At 42.2% G+C, this 24,616-nt stretch overlaps 1 protein-coding gene and 1 long non-coding RNA gene across 2 annotated transcripts in view; one reads left to right on the forward strand and one right to left on the reverse strand.

Moving 5' to 3' along the window:
• Window positions 1-634: 634 nt before the first annotated feature.
• On the reverse strand, window positions 635-17,314 carry LOC117945136. Its single transcript, XR_004656738.1, has 3 exons — window positions 17,064-17,314; window positions 3,495-3,508; window positions 635-646 (listed from the first exon to the last, which is right to left on the reverse strand). It is a non-coding gene; the product is annotated as an uncharacterized LOC117945136 (long non-coding RNA).
• galnt9 (polypeptide N-acetylgalactosaminyltransferase 9) overlaps window positions 5,356-24,616 on the forward strand; it is a 90,898-nt gene continuing 71,637 nt past the window's right edge. The window contains exons 1-2 of the mRNA XM_034872415.1: window positions 5,356-6,527; window positions 21,043-21,223. Of these exons, the coding sequence (XP_034728306.1) occupies window positions 6,287-6,527; window positions 21,043-21,223 (422 nt within the window). The 5' untranslated portion in view covers window positions 5,356-6,286. The remainder of the gene's footprint in view (window positions 6,528-21,042; window positions 21,224-24,616) is intronic.

The raw sequence follows: 24,616 nt of genomic DNA on the forward strand, positions 1-24,616 counted from the left end.
AAGAAACATTTGGGGCGTCTGGAGAGCTCATCTCCATTAAAACAAACACATTCAGAATCCAGGCTTACGTACATATTGATAAATCTAATCATTCATTGTGACATTTTATATTTGAAGCACTCAGTCCCATGCTTAATGTTTGATAGTTCTTACACTGATAAATCCAGCCGCTGTTGTGTGAGACACCATGTGTACCCAACCCATGCTGCTACTGTCTCCGTCTCTGTCTCATTAACATCAATAGTGGCCGTGTCCCCACTTGAGAAAAAAAATCACTTTGCATTTGTGATTGTGATGCCACTGACGGATGCATTATGGGTACAAAAAGCACACCAAGGTCAAGAAGCACATTGTGTCTTAATGAGGCCCCAGCTCTGATAACCGTTCAGATGCTGGCCCCCATTGTTGTTTCCTTCTATGTTGTACAAAAACTAAAAACATGCCCAGGGCGGAACACCACATATTCCATTCTGCGGGGTTATTATTCTAATTCAGTTAAGACATGAGGCAAATCAACAGCTCCCGTAGCAGAGCACTGAGAGGTGGCTGGAGGTGGAATGTGAATGAGCTAAGTTAACGAAGACAGAACTGGGACTTAGCTGTTTGCCTGGGAGGGGGGGCAAAGTGATAATGTATGAACTTAGCTCTGTCAGGCTAGCAGACAGCACTACATTAGTGACCAACGAGCTTCTTGGTGTGGGTGCTTTATTCTGAAAGCGTCACAGCGAGTCTGCGTTTCAGCTGATTAGGGACTAACGTGGGTGATTTGCTCAGCTAGGTCAGTACTGCTCTTCCTGCCCCATCAGATTTGTGTCAGTTGCTGGTTTCTTTCCTTATCACAGTGGTCACACACCGACCTTGATGTGGCATGTGGTGAGTTAGATCGTTGGTGTTTATGCCATATTAGGCAGTGTGAAAAACAAACAGAGGCTACAATTCTTTCTCTAAGGACAAAACAACCTTGCATGTGTTTAATGATGGATACGTTTACATTTTTTCTTTTTTTTTAATATTGCATATTTTCCGTTGTGGTAGCAAGACGTATTTTGCTGAAATTCCGACAAATTTTACTTTTACAGACATCACAAGGTCTATGTCTCATTAAATTCTATCAACACATCCAGTGGTACATGTTCTATTCTACTCTATAAGAAAGGCAAGGGCACAAAAGCTGGCTTGTGGTTGGTTGAAATCTGGATGAAATGTTAATGATAATGTATACTTTATTAATCCTGCATGGGGAAATTACAATGAACACTCTGTTGTTATTACACACAGGCCTGAATTACACACACATGCTCAGGTCCTATACATGTACTAAATGGAAAGGCACCCAGAGCGGATGGGGTTCTGTGCCATGCTCAGGGGCACCTTGGTGAACTGGCACCTCTCCAGCTACCAGTCCACCACCATACTTTGGTTCCTGTGGGGACTTGAACCAGCAACCCAACTCCCTACTGACTGAGCTACTTGCTCCCACTAATGGACTTTACTAACACGCCCAAAGAATCCCAAACACAACAAAATGCTAAAGAGAAGTCCTTTTGAGCTTGCACTCTGCTGTTAAATGTATTCCTGCAATGCCGGGGATGTGTGTGTGATCTGTTGCCTTCTGGCTGTCCTTGCTTAATGGCATCTTGTCTGAACACGTTCACTCTGCCCGGCCATGTTGGCCTCTTGTGAACCAAATAGGGAAGAGCAGCTTCAGTGGAAGAGAATGCACAGTGTACTAAAATCCCTGGAGTGTAGCAAACGCAACGGTCCCCCACAGAGCACTTACCTTGGCATTTACAGTAGTCAATACCATCTTTGAGATTATGTCATATCACATATTAAAACTGCACTTATCAATATTTTTTGATTGTGACCTACACTCATCAAATCTCCTGAAACATGACTCCAAATAAATGCTACTTTTGCCCCATGTCTGCTATGTGTAAACTGTTTGCTGACAAGTTCACCAGCTTTATAAATTATTAATTCAATAATAAAAATGGAGATGTACTGAATTTGTTTTTCATTTTCTTTTGGTTGGTACAATATTCTGAAACATGATGACCCAAAAAGAGACGGACCCATGTCTTGTCCCATATGCAAATTTTCATTTCCCAGGATGGCTAAGGCATGACCTTCCCTACTCTGTCTCTGATTGGCTATTATTCAATTCCTTCATTGGCTGGTTTAGGTTTAGACATGAGGAGTGAGTCTGGTCAGGGTCTTTAGAATTGAAGACTATAGACCAGGATATTTAGCATGTAAAGAAACCCATCTAGACATTTGTCTGTACGTTTTTATAATGCCAAATGTGCTAGCTGACTAGCTCATTTGCTATCTATTCTGCAAAATTAAATTAGCACTTTTTCCACGAAGGATGTTTGCCAGCTTGTACAGTAGGCCAAGGTGCAGGACGCATATTTAAATTCATCAGGATAGTATAGTGTTAACTGTCTCATCAGCTACAAAAGCCCTCCTCCACAATCTGGACTGTGGTCATAACATCTACATCTTGTAACTTCCCTGTCACATACTCTTATTCTTATTTAATCAGTCAGTTTATAGGTTGTTATGTTTATATTTTATAGTCATAGTTAATATTTTATCATGATCTTTTGCACTGTTCAAGCCACGCACTGTTCACTTTTGCACCATCACCATTACAGAGAGTCCACAGTAGAATCTCACCTTGTCATGGTCATTGCATATCTGTGACTGATTTATATTTTTATTCTTATGTATGTGTAATATATATGTGTATGTGTGTTCGTTGTGTTATAGTTGTCATGCTACTGGATGCCTAAAATTTTCTTTGGGATGACTAAAATATCTATCTATCTATCTATCTATCTATCTATCTATCTATCCATCCATCCATCCAACTATGCATGCATAGATATATAGATAGATAGATAGATATTTTATTGATCCCAAAGAAAATTGTAGGCATCCAGTAGCATGACAATATATGCATGCATGTCCTGCCTTACTCTGCCTCTGATTGGTTTACCCAATTCAACTGCTGAGAAGATGGATGTACTTGGTTTGTAAACTACTCACACTGTAAGTTTCCTCTAGGCTAAGAAGCTAAAAGAGTGTTTCGGGGTTATCTTGCCTTTGTTTCTTTCTTTCAACAATAAGAAACAATAACAACAGAAAGGGATGGGAAAATGGAATCATGATACAAAAAGAAAATACTTCCGATGCATTTGTTGACATCATTAACACACTACTAAATACAGAACATCAAACTGATTCATACACACATTTTGACTGACATCCACTGTTTTGAAGGATAGTCACTGTGGAAGCTACTTTACGTTTCCTGTGAGCACAGAGCTGTTGAGAACATGGCTGTGGCTATCACAGCAGTTCAGATGCACACCGCTCCATCCAGCCGCGTCCTCCCACTGAACATGTTCAAGTGGCTCATATAGAAACACTGAGTGGAATGACTAAGGTGCAGCTGGCAGTGACCCAGGTTAATGTGGTTAAAACACTTGAGTGCCACTGTCTGCAGTCACGGGGGCCTGCTGCAGGGTGATGAATGCAGAAAACAGAAGTCTTTAGAGAGTCTTGTAGAGGAGCGTAGGCGGCAGTCGTACTGTAGCTGCTGTAAAAGCAGCTGTGCTGAGGCCTGCATGGTGGCTGAGGTGGCTTTAACCGTAATTTCCCAACAGTCTGAGTCTTTCTGCAGACCTTGTGTTAAATCGACACCTTTTGTGACAGGGCTCATGTGCCACAGGAATCCTGCAGGGCTGGATAAAAAGCACATGAGCTACAATCATTAAAATAGTAAAGGGTTGATGATAGGACATCGCAACACCGAATAGAATGACCAATATGGTGTTTTTTGTATGATTCAACATAAAAACAACACATTTAACCCTATGTAGGATTGCACGATGAAGATGTGGACCACAGCAGCTCTCAGTACTTCTGAGCATGGTAATGTGGGTCTTGATAATAAATGATAAATGATGAGGTCATGCACTTCATAGAGCACACTCAACGCCACAGCGCACCACTTCTCTACAGCTCAGAAACTGATTTCTAAGAGGATTTAAAAAAAAACAACAAAAAAAACCCTCTTAAATCCGCTCCCAGGAAAGCAGAACTGATTTCATCTTGAAGACGTCAACCAGCAGGGCATTTGAAGAGGGAATACTCATGTTCGGACAGACGTCCTCTGACAAAGAACTGTGCAATCTTTAAAGTTTTTTTGTTACAGTTTCAACCACTGTCTGATTAGAGTGGAGCAGCAAACAATTGAGGCACTCTGGTTGGTGTAAAGTGGCATCAAAGTGCTCTGGGAAGCCTGTGCCACGTCTGGGTTTGCCTATTCAAGTAAAAGTACACAGGGAGCTGTCTCTTTGTATGTGATTTACTAGAGCTATTTGGAATTGGAGATGAGGAGTTTGCAATGGCAGGAGGGAGGTTACAGTATGTTGAGTTGTGAGGAGGAAGTGATTTGATGTGGCTGCCGATGGCTGGGCTCATTGCTGCACTGCTGAGGTCTAACACTTCCCATGTCCTCAACCCTTGTGTTGTCCTCCGGACAAAAACTTGACATTTTCATCCATTTTTTAGACTGTATTTTTGTTTTCAATGACACCACCTTACTACCACTAGTTTTACATTACTTCTTTGTCAATAACCCTTATTGATATAGAATTATACCTAATATTTGAGTGAAAAAAAACAGAAATTATGTTTTGTTTTTTTTACTAATAGTTAAGATCAGAGGAATGAAAGTTATCAATTGTATTTTCCAAGAGCGTTGAATGAAATCCAATCTATTTTTTGTGGTAATTTGGTTAAAGAAACCCATATTTCAGATACAGACACTTTTTAAAGGGGTCAAATTGGACCAGAGGACAACAGGAAGGTTAAAAGATATATGCTTTTAGCTGTGGGGGTTTCTGCTGTTCTTTCCAGAGACCAGTCCAGGGCCAAAAAGCTGCATGGGAGGTGGATGTTCTGTTGAAAAGTTGAACACAGATAGTCCTCTTTTCCCAATGGCTTTGGATATTAAAAATAGGTTATGTTAGTAAGTACTCATGTGATGGAGTTGAAGCTCCCTCCAAGCATGCGATCAATGCAATGATGGTTTGTTCCCTACACTCCAGGGGTAGACCATGCATGTATGGAACCAGGGCCGGTTGCATAACAAATAAATCCTATATGCAGCACGGTTGGGAAGCCCTACGGCTTGCAGTGGCGTCAGAGGTGAGATGGGTAATTGTTAACCTTCGCATTACGGATCAAATAGCAAGAATCTGTTCACACATGCACACATGCGTTTTCACAGTTGACTTGCTGACGCGGTGAGAAGACTGCTATACGGAGTGGAAGTATTAGCCCCTTCCAGAGGCGTGCTGTTTATTTGATCCTGAGAGCCCAACACAGCTCGTGAATATTCATGATCGAGCCTGTGGACGTCAGGACGCAGCGGCGGCTCGGCTCTTCCTCCCCTGGCAGAGAGCGGAGGGGCTGGGAGGAGAGAGACATCATGCAAGAGCCCGGCTGCATCTCTCCCGCCGCATCTGAGGGCAAATCTGCTCTCAACTCATCCTCCTACCCTGCACCGACGAGGGAAACAACAATGGACTGACGAAACACAAAAAAAACAGAGCGACTGAGGGGAAAAGAGAGGAGAAAAAAAGGGAGAGCAACGCCGTCTTGTTTTAGAAACTAGCACACATTCTCTGGACATAAGCTCCTTGGGGTTAGACGGGACGGATCGAGTGAGCACAACGCACTTGGAAAGGGAGATGTAGCAGGAGGATGCTTCGATGCGAGCGGTTATTGCAGTGCGTCTCCTGTAAGATGGACGAGACATATTGGGGCTAAGGAACTGGCTACTTATCACGTTGCGAAGGGAAGGCGGTTTGCAAGTGCCGTGGGCTGTTGGAGAGGATAAATGCCTTCCCTGGCGGCATGTGTCGCGTGTGATATGTAGCCCGAACGACGACAGAGCGCCTGTTTCTCCATAAGAAGAAGCACCGCTCCCCGGCGGGAGCCGAGCGCCGTGGCCGCCAGCAGCCGTCCCCACCTCGGGCTCCCTATGAAGCGATGCCCCGCTAAGAAGTGAGCGCAGCTTCGAGAGCTGTCCGTGGTGCTGAACGGATCCGTCAGCTCCTCGGGTCTCCACGAGTTGACCTTCTATCTCCCCCCCCCCACCCCGTGCAGAAAACCCTCCTCCTGAAACACACGGCAAGGTGGTAGAGCAGGCCACCACACATGGACAGCTGCTGGGCTTGACTGTGTCAGCCGGACCACCTTCTCTTTCATGGCTGTGGCACGCAAAATCAAAACTTTGCTGACCGTCAACATTTTTGTGTTTGTCGGGATTATCCTGTTCTCGGTCTACTGCAGGATCCAGGACCGATCCGAGGAGCTCATCCAGTTGGGGCGTGTGTCTGACCAGAGGCTGCGAGCCAGGAATGGTAAAGTTTCCAACTTGGTGGACAGGCAGTCTATTCTCCAGAGGCTGGAGAGGTTGGAGGATGTGGTCTACAATCAGCTGAACGGTAGGAACCGGATTGATTATGTTAATAGCAAAATCTGTGTTTTAGTGGGACGGGATCATCATAAAGAAGCAAATAATGGCCGCTGTGCACTAAACACTTTATGAATTAGGTGGAGGGGGGGGGGGCAGTAGCTTAGCCCTTAGGGAGTTGGGTTGAAGTCCGCCGGTTCAAGTCCAAAGTATGGGACCATAAATATGCCAGTTCTCCTCCTGGGCATTGCCAATGTGCTCTTGAGCAAGGCACTGAACCCCCAACTGCTTGGGGTGCCTTTCCATGGGCAGCCCCCCCCCCCACCCTGACACTTCTCCATTTAGTGCATGTATAGGTACTGAGCGTGTGTGTAATTCAGGCCTGTGTGTAAACTGTAATTTTCCCTTGTGGGATTAATAAAGTATGCATTATTATTACCAGTCTATTGTTATGGCCAAACTGACAGGGACAGAATCCCAAAGGTGTACAGGCTGCATCCACTGCTGTGAAGCATGACTCATGCATATTTTCCTGTTAGCCCTTAGCTTCATTTCTTTGATAAAGCCTGTCAACCCCTCCAAAGCACTAACCCTACTTGTTAAGTAGCTAATGAAGCAGGGTGATGCATTTCAGTGCAACACAGTACTTGGTCCATTTGCTGACGTAGACAGCCGTCTGTGTTGATAGACTTTACTGGGCTGTAACTTTAACAGTCTACCAGACCCCTAACCCATAATTGACTGGTTGTAAACTTCACATAAACTTATGCATTAAGTGTTGATGTCCGTAGTTCTGCATAGAATCCCACTCTGTGTGTCAGCTGCAGCTCATTTGACTGGAAGCACTGCTGGTGAAACACATCAGATTTAACAAGCTGTCTGAGTTTTGAAGGAGAGTCTAATGTAATGGCTCTATAACGGAATGACAGACTTGTATTTCATTACACGGCCATTAGTCTGTGGAGCAGATTTGGTGTCCTCAGCAGAACAGCAACCTTTAAAATCAGGTTACATATGGCTGTCTTATTCATGTCCCTCGTCTCCTGTGGGAGAGCTACACAACAACAACTGATGTTCAAGACTTCAGTCATACGGATGCTTGAGAAGACTGGCCTGGATACAGTTTCCATGTGCTATTCCAAGTTTATAACTCATGATGAATAAAGAGACAGTAGTTACATCACAGTTTAATAACTAAGAGATTTAATGATTTTCTGACAGAGTCAGCTGCAGACAAATGCCTGAAAAATATTACTTTCATTTTATAAATTTTGCAAAACAACAAGTGTCCTCTTATCAAAAGTGCAACTGATTTTGTCATTTATTTTAAATAAAAATGGATTGGTTTTGTGAAACAAATCACAAATAATGGACATGAATCTCTTCAAATGAACAAACACGTGGAATTAAAAGTATAGTACGCCCTAGGCCGTTTAAATCAACTTCTTGTAATATTTACACATTAAAGATACACAAACTACATTAAAAAGTACACGCGTTATAAAAACAAGGACTGAAGTACTTATATCTTTGGTAGTGATAACAAACGAGGATGCCCACGATGGCCTTGACCAACTGCCACTTTGCTCGTTTGAGCAATGGGCGGGCAAAGCAGAGGTAACCTTTCCCCTTACGTCATAAGGGGAAGATTCCAGCTCGGCCCATCTGAGCTTTTATTTTTAAAGGCAGAGCAGGAAACCCAGGGCTCGGTTTACACCTATCACCATTTCTAGTCACCGGGGGGCCATAGGCAGGCTGGGGGAACTCATAATAATGTAAAAAAAAACTCCTAACATGCCATGGGACCTTTTATTAAACTTACAGGAACAGTGTCCACATCGGCAGGCAAAGGGAAGTCCAAAATTACAGGCAATGGTCCAAATCCAGGAAAAACAACAGGAACTCAGAACAACAGGACACCGATGATCTCCCACTGGGGTAAGGGGAAGACTAAACTTAAATAGACAAGACAGGGGAGACAATGAGACCCAGGTGCAACACGTTAGGGCGGGGACAGGTAATCCCAAAAGTGGGAAAATAAACAACAGGAAGTAAACAATAGGGGGAAGAGAAACCCTTCAAAATAAAATAGGAAATGAAAAAAATTTCAAAGAATTTAACTCAAACCAATAACTCTAACAGTAACACCGTGCTCACTCACAGGATGTTGAGGCTCATTGGGACCGCAAAAAAACAGTTTCTCTCACTGCTGTGGTGGCATTCTTCAATATCATTGGTTTTGTTTGAGAAAGCCACAGAAGTGCTGTACTACAACACAGCACAAACAGATCCTAATCCATGTGCTGGAAGGGTTGATTAGCTTGTTGATCAGTAGCAATGACTCAGTGGTTGTTAGATCTCCGACCTATTATGTTATGCATATGATGACATTGTTTTTTGAATATGATGAGTAAAAGCGAGTCTATGTATTTACCTGGAAGTGTCTCTGTGTCTATGTGAAACCGCGCTGCTGCCCCTTGCAAGGACACTCTTGTAAAAGAGTGTTTTAGTCTTAAGGAGTTCTTTTATCCTGTTTGAATGAATGAGGGACGTAGTTTTGAACCAGTGACTACAAAAACATAAACCTCTTGTCCCAAAGCCAAAATAAAGAAAAATCAACATGGTGGGATGTTACTCCTGAGCGTGTTGTTACTGATTGATCTATCATTAATGTTGATTTCTATTCACTAGCTTGCTGTTCTCCTTGGGAAAGTGTGACTTTATTATCTGGGTAAATAGCATGCTACTACAGTTCTGGCTGAATTGGGACTGTTAGGGATGGGGACTGTGTAGGAGGGGGTTCTGCATGTGTTGATGTATTAATGCTGGTCACCAGTAGAGGTCACAGATATCTTAGTTTCGCATTACCAGACCAATCTCCACAGGGGAAGGTCTGACAACAGGAGCATAAACTCCCAGGGCCTGTTGCATGAAACCAGGAGAAGGGATTAAGCCGGGATATTCAAGTTAACCTGGAAGAATCTAGCTTTTACTTGGTTACACGAAACTAGGTTGACAGCCACGTAACCATGGAGATTTATTCTTTGCGGCTAGCCTGGTCCAGAGCAGGCCAACAGTCAGGCTAAGATTAATCCTGGAGTCTCATGTGTTAAATCAGCTGCTTTTTATAAAAATGCATTACTTGTCACTATTGTTGGCACGAGATTGATTTAAACCCAACCATAGCAGTTGTTTAGATGGTTACAAATGGGTGCACCGGCACCGGTAATTAATTGCACATGTCCATACTACAGCTATCTTCATACGGTTTTAAAGGGACAAATCACCTCCAAATCAAAAACACATATTTCCTTCTTACCTTTAATGCTATTTACTAATCTAGAACGTTGTGAGTTGCCCAGTGCTGGAGAACTCGGCTGTAGAGATGGCCCTTTTATTGTTGAATATACTGTATCTCATTCTAACTGGATGGAATGTTAGAAAGATCTAGAAAACCTTTTCCTGGCAGTCCATTTGAAATCTTGCTCAACAGTCAGTAGCTTAAGATGTTTCACAGCTTTTGGCCCCCAAACCAGTGCGAAAGTGGACTGTTTCTGCATGATCTTGTTATTACTCCAGAGCTTCGGCAGCTATTTGAGGGTCACTCTGTCACTCTGCATTATGCTTGGCATCTGGCGTCCAGCCAGCATGCATTGCCTCTCAAACAGGACAATGCATCCTCTCTGCCTCTTGTAGAGACAATGCAACCCCACACAGTATTACACTTTGTCTGCAAAAGCCTTTCAGGATTGGAAGAAAAAGAACGACTTATCTAAGATTATGCAATGGGTCGTCCTAGCTGAAATTGTATATGCATAGCATCTATTTGGCCCATGCCAATTTTGAGTAGGTTGACTTTAAAATGTGACTTTGCAGAGTTTTTATATTTGTTTAAGTTTACGGAGCCCCGGAAGGGTCACGGCAAGATTTTTTTCCGGGGACTACTTTTGTCTTACCTTGAATACTTTTCTTCTTCCATTCCCGAGACATGGGTGTATTCTCACTCAGCTGCCCAGCACAATGCCACAACATGGATCAGCCGTTGAATTTTACTTTGAGTTGGGAATACTGATATACTGCTCAACTGGTTATCTAAATCTGTACTGTAATCAATACCTGTTTCTTAAATGCATGAAAAGATAAAGGGCGTCTGTCGCATGTGATGATGAACCAACACAGATCGAATAACCAGAGAATCTGCAGCTCTCCTCGGAGCTTAATAGAGGCTCCACTCATGTTTTGCTAAGTCGCAGCTTCTGTCCATTTTATTTCTATGGTTGTATCAAGTTAACTACATATGATCTTTATCAGAAAGTAAACAAACATATACAGATACAACCTATATAGACACCATCTAAGATAATTTCCTAATACTTATAAATTATCATAAGACCCCATTTTATCTATTGTGAAATCAAATACAATGCTATTAGATCCCAGACGTGTTACAGTAGATGACATTCTAACAAATTGTAGATACCACTTTTTCCAACCTGGACATATAGCTTAATTAGACAGCAGACTGTTATTATAAGAATGTAATGCCAAATCAGGTACAGCCTTAAGTCAGACAAAACCTTGAGATCTCAGAAGACAGTACATTCATTTGGCCTTTGTTTCAGTTTCACTCTCTTATGTTTCAGTTGTTGCTCTTTAGAAGAAAACCTCTAGAAACTAAGTCAAACCACATCAGGTCACCTCTGGTCACTACTACATGCCACTTACAGCCCATATGCAAGAATCAGACCTTGATGTAAATGTTGATGGCGATCGGAGTGATTAAATGGATTCGTCCCACACTGTGGGAGAACATAGATCATTACAGGTAGAAAATGAACATATAGGTGACTGGAAGGGTTGTAGCTATGGTTGATCGTAACCACAGTGCAAGCTGTATTTTTACGCTTTTGTCCCTGAATTAACTTTCTCTCTTTTTAACACTACTAGGGGCTTCAGATTCTCTGTTGATTCTGGGGTTGTTCATCTCCACATCATGCAAACCTCTGACATTGCACATTCTCTTTTTTATACATTAACAAATAGGCTATTGATTATGAGATATGACATGACTGCCCATTGAGCTGTAGGTCTATATCAGCATATTTCCCAGCTCAAAGTAAAATGCAATGAACTGATTCATCGGGCCCGGCAGCTGAGGGGAAATAGACACATGGCTCAGACGGAATGGAAGAAGAAAAGCTTTGTGAGGTAACGCATAACATATTGTGAGATAACGCAAAAGTAGTCCCTTGAAAAATTTCCCATGACCCTTACAAAGTATTTGACTTTTCTTTTCTTGAGCGTTGGTTGAAGGGAATCCACCTCCTCCACGGCTCCATGTACACAGTCAAAAGAGTTGCGTTTAGAGTCAATTGTTTCATGTTAGGTTACGTCATATCATCTTCAAAGATTATTCTCAAAAAAAACCTCTTGAAGCACGGTTAAGTCCAAGTATAGCTGGGACACAAGTGGGGAGTGTGAGAGTCAATAATGGCCCAAAGAGAGGAACAAGCAATGAACTAAGTGCAAAGCTGGCACAGTTGCCTGCCTTTCCAGTTAACTTAGGAATGCAAGCGAATAAACCATCTGGAACCCAGGTAAATTAATTCAATAGATTCCGTAATAATTCCATTCGGTGTCAGGCTGAACTACATTTCCAATTGAGCTTCACAATACAAATAGCTGAATTCATTGTTCAACCTGAGCCTGATAAATTCAAATTTACAACTTGCAAACACACTCTACAGGCACATTTCTCTTTCCACCCAATACAAGTGTGAAACAGTAAAAGGTATTAATTGCAGGTATGTATTTTTTCTTTGACATTCGCAATGTGTACCCAGGACTGACCACAGGCTGGTGACGTTTGCGGCCTGTCACAGTCCCTTCATAATTTGTCTTGAGATCTTTAATGGCGTACTTAATCATATCCTAGCTAGCCATTTTTCTAAATCATGCACCGACCAGAATTGTGTTCTGTGGCCATTGGGAATAACTATGTTGAGAGGAGGACTCAGCGCGCCAATAACTATTACCATGTCCGGGAGCGTTATGAAGCAATTGCCCATTTCCTCTGTTGTTTATTGCCTACCAATGGCATGCCATGGAAGCTGCAGCAAGGTTCAATTAGATTTGAAGGACATAAACAAGTTGCTAAATTCCTTTTTTATAGTTGCCTGATGAATGGTCACCAGGCTCCCAACAAGAAAACAATGGTCAAGCTTTATCAGCGGCCCATTTTGGCCAGAAATGAGCAACATGATGGTTATCAGCAGCACTGTTCTTCTGTGGAAGCCACCGTCATTGGCTTATCAGATGAGGGGGGGTTAAGCCTGTTAACAAACTGCGATTTGACCCTAAGTAGTGCATTAGAAGAAGCAAATACCTTCTCGCCACTACTTACCTGCTAAAGCCCGCTGAGTCTGACTGGCCTAAATGAACTCTAACAACAAACAGGATCAGCCATCAGTGGCGGTTTTACATTGAATTACACCCAGGGCGAGACCCCCTTTGAGCAAAAAAAACCCACAAAATTGCAGACTTTTGCAGAATTACTATATTATAGTGGATATTTATTTTATGTTCTGATAACTTATACTGTCATATTGTGTGCAGAATTCTGTTCATTGTCTTTTTAAAATGTTGGAGGTGGAGATTGTGCATCTTAAAAAGTGTGTTTCCTGTAATTGCAATAGTTAAATAACTGGATTCTCTTAACCCTTGTTTTAACCTTCCCGTTAAAAAGTTATCGCTTTTTCTGACATTTCTGTCACTTTTTTAATGTTTTGGGTGCTTTTTTTTAATGTTTTTTCCAAACTTATTTGATATTTCTAATGTTGACATTTTCAGGTTTTTTCAAAGGCCCTTTTTTTGTGGTGAAAAAACTGAAATTGGGTCAAATTGGACCCGAGGACAACATGAGGGTTATGTGTGAGTAATGAGGGATTTGTGCAATTGAGAAATATAATTTTTTATATGGCTTTTATAGGGTTATATTTATACTGTGTGTATATATACAATTTATATAACCCCAAGGCTCCCAAGCCAACTCCCTACTGACTGAGCTAACACCTATGATTGGACAATCTCCTTTGGGGGAGGATGGGTATGACAAATGTTCTATTGCAAGACTAAGATAATAATAGGCTAGTACAAAAAACATCTAATAAATAACAAAAAAACATTGTGTATAATTTTCAGTCTGATGGTCTCATGGTCAGGTGGACTGCAAACATGATTAGACTCAGATGAAACTACCTGACCTTCATTTCATTGCCTTTAATCTCTTTTTCTACTTTTTTATCACTCGAAGCAGACATGCTCTATAAGATTAGCTTCTTAATAAACAGAAATTGCTATGAGCAAGAGTATCTGCTACTACTTAGTTCACTCCTGGATGGATGTGTCATAGCTTGAGCTCGGCTGTTGTCCCTCTGCTCACTGTCCTAGTGAGGCTGTTGTCATCAGCCATGCATGTCACTCCCGGCCTTCTCCCAGTGCATAGGTGCTGACGGGATGGCAGTCTCAGAGGCCCAGCTGCAGCACGAGATATGCTTCTTATCTATAATGCCCAATTATGGCAAAGAAACCAACGCTGTTTATATGCTAAGCCTGCTGGGGCGAAGACTTGACGAGAAATGAGAAATGTCACACGCTCTCTCTTCCAGGCTGACACACACTTGATGCTCTGACTGTATCTCAATGATACACATCACGGTGCGCGCCTATATGTTGTTGTGCGCTGTGTAATGGAGGCGGATGCAGAGAAGCGTGGCGAAAGCCTGATGAAATATATATTCCTATAATGATATGCAGATGAGGCTCTGGTCGCCAAAACAGTTTCAGAGTCAGATAGGAATCAGTTCGGCTCAGCCAGGAGGAATCATGATAATGAATTCAGCAGCTAACCTGACAATCAGCAGTCAGCCACAGACAATAATGGCAATCTCAGATGGAGTGAGCATTCATCTTTACACTGTTGGCCTACAGTCATGCAGTGATTACATTACCAACATTTAATGATAACACCCAATGAAGGAGGGACAAAGGGGCCCGCATGCCAGCCCGGATAATTGATGATGGCTTTTAATTGCCTCTGATTGTTTATCCATGTTTTATTTTTTTGTGAGAATTTCGACAAAATGGAACAGTGTGTTTGGAAATGTTTACACCGCACCGTTACACAGTACTAAGGATGCAACCAAATACAAATTCATTATTCAGATATGAACCGATTATGCATTCTCAATAGATGCAAATAGCAGTAGAATTTATGCAGTAATGTTTTTTCCTCTGCTAAATTGACCTATAACCAGATCCTATTTCAGACATAATTTGGCACAGAAATCACACAAAAAGGTTAGAACTGGTTCTCGCCTTTTTTGTTCAAAGGCAGTTCTGTCACAGAAGCAGCACGCCTTAATAGGCCTGTGTTGATGTAGAAGAAATATACAGTTGATATTTGGCATTTTAATGCATAATAATGATAATCAATTGTACAACATTTGTTGTGCGATGCAGGATAAAGTTTGACTAATTCTTCACGGATGCAATATCCACCTCATGATGCAATATTTAAGCCTGGCACAAAGACAAAGAACCTCTTGACAGTATATATACAGGATAATGAACTGAATTTGGGGACCATCTTAAAAGTGCATGACCAAGTGAGACTCATTTTGTCAGTGGCTTACTCATTTTCTTTGTAAAACTTTGTTTTTGTTGATATCCTCCCTTATGCTTAATTCTTTTTAAGCAACGTGGCACAACAGCATACTACTGTTTAATTTGAATAATTGGGGTCCATATTTCAAACATGATGTTGTTTTGGACGTCTGTGAACAGCTTAACTTGTACACATGTGAGGAGAATAATTGGACTTGGGAAAAGGGAGGGAGTAGATAATTTCCAACAACAGAATTCAGCTAATGTGTGTAAAATGAACAGATACAGATAGCAGCTCCATATTTGTTGTGCTCTCACAGGGCTTACATTTTGCACAAGGATCACAATCCATTGTTTAGAGAAAATTTGGGGGTCTCATGCTACCAATTTTCAAATCAGAGTTGTTATCTTCCTGACATGCTGGCTGCTGTTATGAGTGGCAGAGCGAGAATTAATGCAGCTCCTCTCCCATCTCTTAATATTTAATAGATTTGTTTTGGCTTTTGAAAGCTGTAATCCTCTCTAGATCGAGTTATTTTCCTCTTCTGGAAGAAATCTCCCAACCTCCCCACCCCATCAATATTCAGAACTTTGGACGCGCGTATATCCACTCTTGCTCTTAAATCATTCATCAAAAATGGGCCCGTCTCTGAATTTAAGACTCTGTCTTTTAAAGGCCAAATCAGACACATTCTGAAGATTGCTGTATAATTCATAGATGTTATGGGTTTCATGTATCATGTCAGAGGGATTTGGACAAATGGGTGTGAGGAAGGAGCACTGAGACAGATGTAGACTCACGCACAATGAGATTCAGATTGGCACCTGACTTCGCGAGGATCCCCATCATGCCTTGGATGGGAAAGAAGCACGCGTGGAAGAAGCAGACTGTGAGGTGATGAAAGGTGCTCTTTCGGAGAATGGCTTTGCATTTGGAGCTATCTTAGTCACAGCACTACAACCATGAGCAGCATGGGCCTTTAGTCATTGTCATCTTTTTTGGACCAGAACATAACAGCCAACATGCTGGATGCTTTTATACAAAGTGCCTCACAGGATCATGTGAACATACATATTTAACTGATGCAGTCGCCGTGGGAATAGAGCTCTTAATCTCCACAGTGTTATGCCCTGCCCACAGATGTACCAGGCCCAATTCTTCCTTTCAAGAAATGTATTAAAAGCATCCATTCCATTTTTGGAAAGCAAAATGTTGCTGTGTAGAAGAAGGATTTTGTGTTTTTTGTTGTGGATTTTTTAGCGATTGATAGACATTGATCTAAATGACAGTATGTAGAAAAGTACACTACACATACCGATGAAGGCACACTGCATCTTTTCTACAATCTACACCAAAACACAGAGAGGAAAGACGGGGAGGAGGGACACACAACATGAACACAACAGCCCGAACAATGTCTCCAGCTCACAATCAAGACACAGAGACAGATGTTAGCCAAGTTTCCATCCACGTGTCAATCAAATTATCTGAAGTTTGGTAAAAAAAAACTCATGTGAATGAATCTGGTGAAAGTGTGTTTCCATCCAACAGCTTTAAAGTGAATAAAAACCTGTGTGTAATAACGTCACATGCTGTTTTTCAATGAAATTGATATATTGAACTGACTTTGGACATTTTAAGGTGTTTCCATTCATTTTCGCACTGAATCGCACAACATTCAACAAACCTTTGTTTCTCTAGACAAAACGAAATGCACCGTCTACCATTACATGATTAATATTGCACAAGTTGTAACAGTGTTAATGTTATGTGTTTCCGACCGGGGTTAGAAAAGCAGGGGAGACTTGTTATCTCCAGGGCCGACGTTATGAAATGAATAACCTTGGGGTTAAAATCCTGTTTATGGTGAGCCAATGAATGAGCTCGGCTTTAAGTCTGCACCACACACACTGTGTACAAAACTTATTCCACCAACTCGGCTCCGGTCGCATCTACACGACTGCTTCCTCTTTCTCTATCTTACCACTCACACTCACACACACACACACACACTGAGCTCTTTTAAAGGAGCCGCTGCACCATTTTACAACAAATGCCTTATCGTGCTGATGTAACCGAGTCTGACTCAAACCTGACCACAATTTCTAGATATCTGTCCCAACCCGGCCCGGCCCGTCGGGTTGGGTATCCATGCCTTATCCCATGTAGATGACATCCAGAAAGGAAAGGGTTCATGTATGAATAGACAAGTCATGAGTTGGTTTCATCATTCTCTTGGCCTCTGTAAGTCCATGTTTGTCCGTGTTTGAGTTTTAGAGAGCTGAAGGGCTGAGTGATCGTTCAGAATTAAAACGTTGTCAGTAACGGGTACAGTATCATTAATCAGAGCAGAGAGAATAATGTTCCAGAACTGACCCGCAGGAGATCACTCCTAGATCATGTGAAGATGTGTAGCTTGAGCTTTGAGTGGGCAGAAAGTGCATAAATGACTGTTAATAAGAAGCATTTTGCTCTTGACAAATGTATGCATGTTTAATTCTGCTTTCTTCCGCACAAAGATCACAAGATGAAAAGACCAAATGGAGAAAACAAAGGCAGTGCAATGTCACCAACTCAAATAACCTCCCACTCGTCATCAAATTGGGCCGGCAGCTATAAAAAAATACATTGCAAATACAAACCCTCCATCAAGAGATTGCTTCTGAAGACTCTTTAACGTACGTTTAGGTGCTTTAGGCAGACAATAGTGGATCTGACTTCTCGGTCTCTCACCCTTTAATAGAATTTCCTTCCGATCAGAGAGAGGAAGTGAAAGGCAGGGGGAAGTAAAATGATGCAGCGACCAGAAAACAACGCTGGCAGGCATGGTCCTGCTTCTAAGACTCACGCGGAGACAAAGAGGCCCTCCAGACTTGAGTCTTCGGCTCTAGGGTACAGGGTATCTGTGTTATTGTGTAACATGGGCCGCTATGCCAGATGGTGGTCCGTGACGTGAACCTCACCCATACTTGTCAAAATGCCACCACCTTGGCTGGTGCAGGGCTAAATCCCTCTCGCGGGAGAAGCCAGTTTGAAACCATTCAGCTCCAATTACAAATCTTCAGTAGCACCCGAGGATTTGAGGCCATCCAAAAATGGTGATTACTCCGCAGTTCCTGGAGGGGTGAAGCTGAGAGCTGAGCTCTTCATTGGTATGCGCTGTTTACTTACTGTCTGTGTGTCCATCTGTTGATATGGAGAACAGACGCAGCTCGATTTTTCTGTGGAGGCCACACTGCAAGCTTGGCTCGCATAACAATTATGTGACATTATCCTTCAGTTTTGTGGAATTTTAAAATAGTCAAACAATAGTCAAGTTGGCAGACACAAAAATGAATAAAGCTGACAATAGTCTTTTATTTTGGTGGGCCGGGTTATGTATTTTCCCATTTGCGGAAATTTTAATTCAATCCTTCCATGATATTACATTTTATGTATTTCTTTTCATGATGATCTCAAAAGAACTAATATGTAGTTTAGTACATCAAAATAGTCTAAAAACCTGTCTTTTTTTGTGTGTGCTATGGATGATAAAGGTTTGTTTTCCCACATACAGAGGACATGTCCCGGTCTCAGGGCTTTATTTTCAAGGAGAACTAATACATCAGTTGTGGGAAACCATAGATGTCAATACAAAATCCAGAGCAGCTGAAATACTCAGAATAATAAAACATACATTATATTTGCTAATGTGTTTCTATTTCCGCAATTTCTTCTTTTTTTTTTACAACCTTTATTAACTTTTTGCAACTTTCAACATAACACAACCAATCCTGTCTGTTCCTATTTTGACTGTTTATATGTAATTTGGGCTATGTAAAATGATTTCCCAAAAACATGTTAAGTTCAAAAATCACTTGTGAGTTGAGAAATGAGGGAGGAGGATGTGTTATTTCTAAAGTCAAAGGGGAGGCTCTTGCTTTGAAAAATGAATTAAATACATAGGTTTCAGCCCCTCCTCCCCACCCTGAAAATGGCCGTACACTCCTTTAGAGGTCTAAATCAGTGAACAGACTTTATTTTTTCTTCCATCAGCCAAGATTTCTTTTTGGCACTGGACCAAATTTTTCTCCTTCCCTGTTTGAAAATGTCACAGTCACGAAACCAAAGCGACGGCTTGTTAAATCACAGTCATGAGTCATTTTAATGAGAGCAGAGGGGTATTTTAAGTCCGACACATAAAATCTGGTACAGAACTTAGTTTTATTAGTCCAAAGAAGCCTAACGTGATGGGGCTGTCCAATGACTGAATGGCTCTTCACCATTAAGCACACAGACACTGTCTGCAATCTGGCCTCTCTTCAGGGATTCTTTGGGAGATAAAAAGGACGTGCATGGCACAAGCACTGTTTGAATAACCACTTCATGGTCACAGTGTTGCAACACACTGCTTCCATAATGCTTATTTGATTAGCCTGAGTCATTAGGGGCCAACGCTATATAGGGTGGTTTACTTGTTTTAATCCAACAGTTCACATGTTTAACATTTTGTCTCTGGAAATACAGTCAGGTCAGAAAAATAGACAGCCTTAGACGCAAGACAATTAACTTGAAAGTTTTGTATTACCTACTTCACCACTGGTGGATAAAAAGGTTTCCTATGGGAACTTTTCGCCTTATCAGTTGTTTGCTGGCCCGACAATAAATGTAAATATGGGTCATAATAAGCTGCTTGCACAGACGACCTATGCAGACGAAAATGGAGGAGGGTCTGAAATTAGAACTTGTATGTTTTGTGTGTGTGTGTCTCCTCTCTGAACATGGAGCTCTGTTTCCTGCAGCGGCTTCCTCTCTGTCACAGCTGCTGGGTTTGGCGACTCTCTTGATCTCCTTTCTCACACAGTTTATCGGGACAGTTTCACGCAACTTTGCTGCTTACTAATTCACCGAAGTACTAGACTGGGTGGCCGGGTTGGTTTAGTGGTAGAGCAGGTGCACGTGTATGTGAGAGGTTTTTGCCTTGATGTAGAGGTCCAGGATTCAAATCTGACCTGGGATGATTTCCTGTCTCTCTTCGGCAGCTGTTCTGTTAAATATTGAAAAAGGCGGAGAAAAAAAGACTGGGTAAGCACTGCCCGCTCTGAAGGTGATTTGATTTCTCCCTGCAGCTCGGTCTGGAAACCTGCATGTTTAATTCTCGTGCTTCAGTTCACAATTTTGCGGGAAGCAATCACAAACTGGCTTATCTACCTGGCACGCTATTGGCGGGTTTAACACGATGGCAATAAAGAAGCCAAGCAGCTTCATTTTGGCGTTCAACATAGCAGCCACCCGTTGATGCCGCTGTCGCCTCTACGTCACCTGGATCGTTGGTCTGATTGGTTGAAGGACTATCCAATTGCGTACAGAGTCATTTGAACTACACGCGTTGATCACACCTCTTGTGCAGAGAAAATACGGATTAGACTCCCCAGAACAATGCTCAATCTCAAAACTATTGAGCTTTGCATGGTGATAGCCAGACTATTAAGGTATACCTGATGTAAAAAAAGCACTTAAGTAAAAGTAATATTACACCTTGACTTATTTACAGTAACGAGAGTACACATAATTACTCCCACCCCTGCTTACAGTTGTGCACTATGAATTCTCTGTACCTTTGCACCACTGTATCGCTCAGCTTCTGTGACACCTGTGTCCATGTGGATGTTTAGCAACGTTTTCAGTGACAGACAGTGTAATGATGCCCTGTGGATGAGCCCCGCTGGGTCTCGGAGCTGCCATACTCCAGACTCCTCACACTGATAGGGAATGTCAATCAGCTGCCCCTCCACAAAGCCTCTCTTCTCACCTGTCTCTCCCTGTTCTGTGTGTATGTGGCTCTACCCATGGCAATGTACATCTGTATGATCGTCTCTCTGTTATGTAATTTGCTGGGCAGGTTTGGCGAAGCCCATGGGGCTAGTTGAGGGACCCGGAGGCCTTGGCCAGGGGGGAGCTGCTGCCACTCTGGGAGAGGACAGCCATGATGCCGAAGGGAAATACGAGGAGTACGGCTACAACGCTCAGCTCAGTGACCGCATCTCCCTGGACAGGAGCATCCCCGACTACAGGCCGAAAAAGTATGTCCACCTTCTGTTTCTTCTCCTTTTCTGTCATGTACATTCTCCTTCCAACTACCGCTTTACACCTGTTTCCCTCTGGCAGGACTGTGTGATGTTTGAAAGACTTGTAACTGCAATGTTTGCCAGTTTAATCCCTGCTGCAGTTGATGGGCTCTATTTTTATGCAGGCACACAATGTACAGTCAGACTTTTTCCTGGGAACTGGCATTTTCATCAAGCGCACAGTGTTTTTTCTTTATGGCATCTCTTTGGATTCTACTGTGCCAAAATAGAAGCAGAGTTTCAATACAAGGTGTGCCAGAAATCATAAACTGTGCCGTTAAATTGTGGTGTTGAGGAATATTGGAATTTACAACAACTTCCTGCTGACTCAGACCAGGTCAAACGAGTATGGCACACTTATTTAACCTTTTGCTAGTCAATAACGACTGTAAAGCTTCTCCACCACAATTCACCAACAGGGTTTAGTTCCTATTAGGATAAATATGAAAGAACCAGATATTTACTTCTAAATGTACGTAGCTTGGACGACGATTTTGATCCAACATAGAAATGTCAGTATGCATGTGGTTAGCATGCACTAAATGAGACTTGTTGAGTTTGCTGTGTCTTGCCCAGATTTCAGGGACAGAATGCTGGATGGTTCTCTTAAGACCAATGCAACATGGCCCCCGACATAGCGTTTAACTCTTTATTTTAGGGTGCTGTATATTTTCCTAATGTCTTCATCTTTATTCAAGACTTGCAAATGCAAATGTCGCCCTTGTTAATTTAATGGCTTCCAGCGGGGGACTCTCCTGTCCACCTGGCGGTTTATGACATTCGTTTTGCACCGGCCGCCCCCAGCTTCCCAGTGAAACAGGGCACGTTGTAAATTTGCACCAACCCAAAATGAAATTACAGAGCAGTGCATTCATCTGCTGAAAATAATAATTGGTTTTAGCATACGAACACAATTCAAACAATTACACTGCTATCACATTTGGCTTTCATTTCACAACAGTTGGCATTATTTTGAAATGGTTTTGGAGAAATTGTCTGTGACCCCTGCTGTGTTAAAAAGAGTAGTTTATGTGCTCCAGCGTCCCTGATGAAACATATATATATAAATATAAAACATCACTACTCCTCTTTGCCTCCTTACTAGGGAGACTCTTGAGGGACGGCTTTGACCTGTGCTAGCAACACCCTGACCCCACAGAAACATGTGAAGATTTTTTTTTTAAAGACTATTTTTGCAGGTTTTTTCCCCTTTATTAGATAGAGACAGTGGATAGACATGTGAAAGGGGGAGAGAGAGAGAGATGGGGATGGGGCATCAAAGGCGGCAGGCTGGATTCGAACCCAGGCCGCTGCAGGACTGAACCAACATGCGGCGAGCACACTTACTCAGTGAGCTATAGGCCGCCCCAAAGTGTAAACTTAACCTGCCGACACCACAGAGACAGTCAGTGAAGATCCTTGTCGTGGTGAATACACAAATTCCCTGGTTCAACCCAGGCCTGTGATAAAGTCCGCCCAGAGGCGGTTGCTTGAAACCAAAAGTCAACCATGACTTTCATACGCAACATCTTAAAGGTGTACTATGAGTTTCTGCATGGTTTCAGCGCAAGTTCAGTTGTGTCTCAAATTGTAGGTCTCTCACCTTGATCCACTAGCTGCCCGACCCCTGTGTTGTCTCTTGAGACCGGGGTTTTTCACAGTATATTCGGGGGTGGGGAGGGGCGGGGGATCAAGAAGACATGCCTACAATTTGACAATTGTACTGTGATACAGTAACTTTAGAGACCCTTAAACTGCACCGCGTCTGTCTTTTTCTGTCGTTGTGTTTGAGGTTTCTTCACCTAATATTCGCATTGCACATCGTAATGATCCCTCTCGAGTCTCCTTCTGCACAAGCTGCCCTTACTTCCTGTTTGATACTTTTGATCTACTTCATCTGTCTTATTGCCTAACTCCACTTAATCTTTCCTTTTCTCCTCCGTCATTACAGTACAGTCAGTTTAGCCACAGGGCATCTCGGGGCCTCGGCCATGGGGAGTCACACAAAAGACAACGACTTTAGACACGCTTAATCCCAACATGAAAGGACAGAGTCAAGATGATTGTGATGTTTGGAGAGCTATGTTATATAGTGGCAATGAAAGGAATTATGAATAACAATGTTTTATGAAAGAGGCCCAGTGGACACCCAGCGAGCAGCCTTAATGCCCCTTTTAAAATACATTTTATATATTAATAAGTGAACTACTGCTGTGATAGAGTGAGTGCTGGAGTGCAGGAGATGGCTGCCAGTGGCGTTCACATCACACAGTGTCACAGAACAATGGGGATAGGCAGACACACTGAGAGGAAATGTGACGGCCAAGAGAGATTTCTGAGGGCTTTAGCGGGGATAACAATTCATTTCATCCACGCTGCTTTGTTCCGAGCTCTTTTCACGCCCGGAAAAATTAAACAAGAGTGGAACGGGAGGAGGAGCGTGAGCAAAAAGGGAGCTTGCTAATTAATAAAGTCAGCTGAGAGTGCGTCTGGATTGAAGGGGTTTAAGGAAATTCCTTTTCTTTTAATCAACTAGAAAAAGGGACCTAAGTAAGACAAAAGGGAAGAGAGTGTTGGGGGTTTGATGAAGTGATTGTTTTTGGTTTTAAATGGGGTATGGATTTAGTGCTCTTTTCACAGACTGGGACTAGATTCTGCAGCCTTGTGATCATACACTTCTTGATCTCCGTGTCCAGGCAATAATACATCACATGTTTCTGATGAACGTTTTATAGCCAAATTAAAACAAAACATTATATAGTGTCTGAACGCAAACAAGACATGGTGTGTCAAACAAGGCAAAGCTTCATTAAACATTATTACAGTATCAGAGGACCACTAAGGTCTATATAAAAGAGACTCAGATACAGTATCAGAGGACCACTAAGGTCTATATAAAAGAGACTCAGATACAGTATTAGGGGACCACTAAGGTCTATATAAAAGAGACTCAGATACAGTATTAGGGGACCACTAAGGTCTATATAAAAGAGACTCAGATACAGTATTAGGGGACCACTAAGGTCTATATAAAAGAGACTTCAGATACAGTATTAGGGGACCACTAAGGTCTATATAAAAGAGACTTCAGATCCAGTATTAGGGGACCACTAAGGTCTATATAAAAGAGACTTCAGATACAGTGTTAGGGGACCACTAAGGTCTATATAAAAGAGACTTCAGATACAGTATTAGGGACCACTAAGGTCTATATAAAGAGACTTCAGATACAGTTTTAGGGTACCACTAAGCTCTATATAAAGAGACTTTAGATACAGTATTAGAGACCACTAAGGTCTATATAAAAGAGACTTCAGATACAGTATTAGGGACCACTAAGGTCTATAT

Source organism: Etheostoma cragini, chromosome 5, assembly GCF_013103735.1.
Source record: "Etheostoma cragini isolate CJK2018 chromosome 5, CSU_Ecrag_1.0, whole genome shotgun sequence".
Taxonomy (NCBI): domain Eukaryota; kingdom Metazoa; phylum Chordata; class Actinopteri; order Perciformes; family Percidae; genus Etheostoma; species Etheostoma cragini.